This window comes from Lotus japonicus, chromosome 6, assembly GCF_012489685.1.
Source record: "Lotus japonicus ecotype B-129 chromosome 6, LjGifu_v1.2".
NCBI lineage: Eukaryota > Viridiplantae > Streptophyta > Magnoliopsida > Fabales > Fabaceae > Lotus > Lotus japonicus.
In genome coordinates, this window is record NC_080046.1 from 37,626,534 (window position 1) to 37,630,604 (window position 4,071).

Consider the following 4,071-nt stretch of genomic DNA (forward strand, 5'->3'; position numbering starts at 1 on the left):
CTTGGTTCCACACGACCTTCACTAAAGGCACCTCCTTGTTTCTTAAGCGCTTTATGCTTCGGTCGACGATCTTGATGGGTGGCACCTCCATTGTCAGATCATCTCTCAGCTGTATATCGTCTGGTGTAATCACATGCGAATCATCTGCCATGTACTTCCGCAACTGTGACACATGAAGAACGTCATGGATGTTGGATAGAAACGGTGGTAGGGCGATCCTGTACGCCACCGGTCCAACTCGCTCCGTGATCTGGTATGGCCCAATAAACTTCGGAGTAAGCTTCTTGGACTTGATTGCCCTTCCGACACCTGTCATCGGGGTAACCCGCAAGAAGACATGGTCTCCGACCTGGAATTCCAACTCCTTCGGTCGGTTGTCGGCGTAACTCTTCTGGCGACTCTGCGCGGTTCTCATCTTTTCCTGAATTCTCCTGACTTCCTCGGTGGTCTGTTGCACCAATTCCGGACCAATCACCAGATTCTCTCCATCCTGATGCCAGCATAAGGGCGTACGACACCTCCGACCGTATAAAGCTTCGTAAGGTGCCATGCCGATGCTTGCATGAAAACTATTGTTGTAGGTGAATTCGATCAACGGCAACATCTCATCCTAACTGCCCTTGTGATCCAGCACACATGCTCGTAGCAAATCTTCCAGCGACTGGATTGTCCTCTCTGTCTACCCATCGGTTTGCGGATGATAGGCAGAGCTCAATCTCAACTTAGTTCCGAGGGCCTGCTGCAAGGCACCCCAAAAGTGACAGGTAAACCTCGGATCTCTGTCTGACACGATGCTGGTCGGTACACCATGTAGACGCACAACTTCAGCCACATAAATCTCCGCCAATTTCTCCACCTTGTACTTCAGGTCGATCGGGATAAAATGAGCGGTCTTTGTCAAACGATCAACAACAACCCAAATTGCATCGAACTTCCTCCGAGTTAAAGGTAAAGCCGTCACGAAGTCCATAGAAATATTGTCCCACTTCCACTCTGGGACATCTAGTGGTTGCAGCTTCCCTGCGGGCTCCTGATGCTCTACCTTCGCCTTCTGACATGTCAAGCAAGTAGAAACATACTCAGCAACCTGCTTCTTCATCCCAGGCCACCAGAAGTGAAGTTTCAAGTCCTGATACATCTTGTTCATTCCGGGATGGATACTCAGTCTACTCTTGTGTCCTTCATCCAGGATCAATCTTCTCATCTCTACATCGTCAGGCACACATATCCGTCCCTTGCATCGCAGAATATTGTCATTCCCAATAGAGAACTCTGGTGCCACTACACCAGAAAATGGCTTTTACAACGCCTCTTTAACAGCGGTTTACGGGTGAACCGCTCTAAAAAATTGCACGGAGCAGTTTTAAGATTTCTTACAGCGGTTGATTTTATAACCGCTATAAAAAGCTGAGGCATTAACAGCGGTGTAAGCTTTAAACCGTTGTAAATAGGAAGGCCTGATTTTTTACCGCAGTTTCCGTGTCAACCGCTGTACGAAATTTTGTCATGAAAAATTAAGATTATTTTGTTGTTAAATGAAAACCCCATATAATATATTTTATCAAATAAAAAATAGAAAAAAGCACCCACGAACCTTCTGTAAACCCTTTTCAGTTTCACCGCTCTCAATTTTGGGAAAAATTGAACATCCCGCTCAAAGAAGAGAGAAACTGTGGTTCGAAGAAGAAGAAGATTGTTGATTTCTTCACCAAGAAGAAGAAGAAGAAGAGTTTGCTGATTTTCCTTCGATTTCAACACAACACAGGAAGCATGAAAACCCCCGCTTCAGTTTTCTACAGAAACCCCGTGAAGTTCAGAATGTAAGTTCAAACTCTGAACCTTCTCTTTCGTTTTCTTCTGGTTTCACAATTCAAAACCCTAGCCAACCAACCGCACAGGCCAACGGCGGAGAATCTGGTCCCAATTCGATTGGACATTGAAATCGACGCTAAGAGGTACAAAGATGCCTTCACATGGAACCCTTCCGGTAGGTTCAATTTCCGACAAAACCCTTATTGTTGTTCAATCATTCTACCACCACCACATTGATTGATTAATTGAATTGTAGATCCTGATCACGAGGTGGGTGTCTTTGCAAGACGTACTGTTAAAGACCTAAAGCTTCCTCCTCCTTTTGTTACTCAGATTACTCAATCAATTGGTATAACTTCATCATTGGTTACTCAGATTCTGAATCAATTGGCTCCTTTTCTTTGATTTGGTAACCACAATCACCAATTCTTCTGTTGTTGCTTTTTTGTGCATGTGAGAATCTACTGTTGAGTTTATGTATGTTGGGCTTGTGTTATATCAGTCACAGCTAGCTGAATTTCGGTCGTATGAAGGCCGGGATATGTATGCTGGAGAGAAAATTATTCCCGTCAAGGTCTCTTCTCTTTCTTACTCTAATGCAGTGTAAATGGTTATGTTCATTTAACCAAATGTTTGCAATTTTGAATTTTAAGAAATTTGTGTTATTTTCTTTTGCCAGCTTGATCTTTGTGTAAATCATATGCTGGTGAAGGACCAGTTTCTATGGGTAAGGCTGAAGAACTGGTGTTATATCATGAGATTGAACTGATTTGCTGCACTTTTTTTGTTGGTTGAGCTTGTATGTGTCTAAAATCATTGTTTCATTGTATTCTAGGACTTGAACAACTTTGAGAGTGATCTTGAAGAGTTAGCTAGAATCTTCTGCAAAGACATGGGTATTGAGGATCCTGAAGTTGGGGTAAGTATATCTAACTATATCACTAATAATAAATTATGATGTGTTATACTTCCACACATAGTACTTGCTATTTTGGACATGTTGGAGTAGTGTTAAAACTTAAAAGTTAAAACTTCATGCTCCCTGAGAAACGCCAAGAAAGAATGAGAAGTGAAAATTTAACTTGTGCTAACTTAACTTTAGTTTCCATTATCTTTCTTCTTTGGAACATCATAGGATTTTGGTAGATGGGAAAGCTTTTGTTGTTAATACCTTTTTCTTTGTGTTATATAGCAAGAAAATAATATGTTGGATTATCAATTTCAGGTTGCCATTCATTTTTGGATTAGATGGAGTTATTATGCTCTAGCATACATTAGAATTTAAATTCTATTAGTGCTTATTGTATTTTTAAGTTTTTGATATCTTATTTTAGAAAAATGAGGTTCAGTGAATGATGATATAAAAATAACATTAGATACCTAAACAATCCAAGCTTGTCATAAGTTTGTAGTGCTTTTCTAGTAACAAGACATTGTTTGCAGAACTGTCGCACTAATATGTAAGTACTGGTAATCTTTGTGATATAGTAGCTGCTAAGTATCCTTTGCCTCGTGATATAGCTGGCAACCTATAACTTGTAGCTAAGTTAATGTAAAATGGAGTAGTGTCTGTTTATAAACTTGTCTATTTATTTATATGAAGTTTTCTATATAGAACAAAGATATCTGAGTTTACAGCATTCATTTAGTGTTTATTCTTTGGCTTTTGTAGTGCCCTCGTAAGACTAATAGTGTTGATTGCGGATATTATGTGATGAAGTTCATGAAAGCTATCATCACTCACCAACAACTTGTGATCCCAACGAAAGTAAGAAACTTTGATATGCGTTCGCATTGGATTTTAAAAGCTCTAATTGTAACTTAACTCTATTTTTATGTTGTTTTGTAGTATTTTGAAGATAATTGTTTGGGAAAGGGCATTGCAGGAGCAAAACAACAAGCTAACAAAGGTATAAGTCACATTCCTCATTAACATTTCAATCTAAGTCTTCTAACCAATAAATGATTCAAAATTTATATTTTATTGCATTTGGACTAGACTAAGGAGAAAGCGAAGAAACTAACAGAACATCCACCTACCCAGCTCCCCAGAAATCACTTGCAAATGTTCTTCCACCTCCAACTTATATTCTTCAAAGCTAAAGACACCAAAAAGACAATTTCCTTCTCTAACTCACAGGTACTTATCTTGTTTCTAAGTATTGTAGACAAGGGACGTCTTAGTGTCACTTTTCTTTTCTTAGGGGTTCACTCTTTGTTTATATATGTTTGGGCATGGTTGCTTAGAATACAATGTCT

The 4,071-nt window shown here is 39.7% G+C and overlaps 1 protein-coding gene across 1 annotated transcript; it reads left to right on the forward strand.

Moving 5' to 3' along the window:
* Window positions 1-2,247: 2,247 nt before the first annotated feature.
* LOC130725258 (chromatin structure-remodeling complex protein BSH-like) lies at window positions 2,248-2,770 on the forward strand. The gene is made up of 3 exons (XM_057576505.1): window positions 2,248-2,386; window positions 2,492-2,539; window positions 2,648-2,770. The coding sequence occupies exons 1-3, from the start codon at window positions 2,288-2,290 to the stop codon at window positions 2,768-2,770; spliced, it is 270 nt and encodes an 89-aa protein (XP_057432488.1). The 5' UTR covers window positions 2,248-2,287.
* Window positions 2,771-4,071: the final 1,301 nt, after the last annotated feature.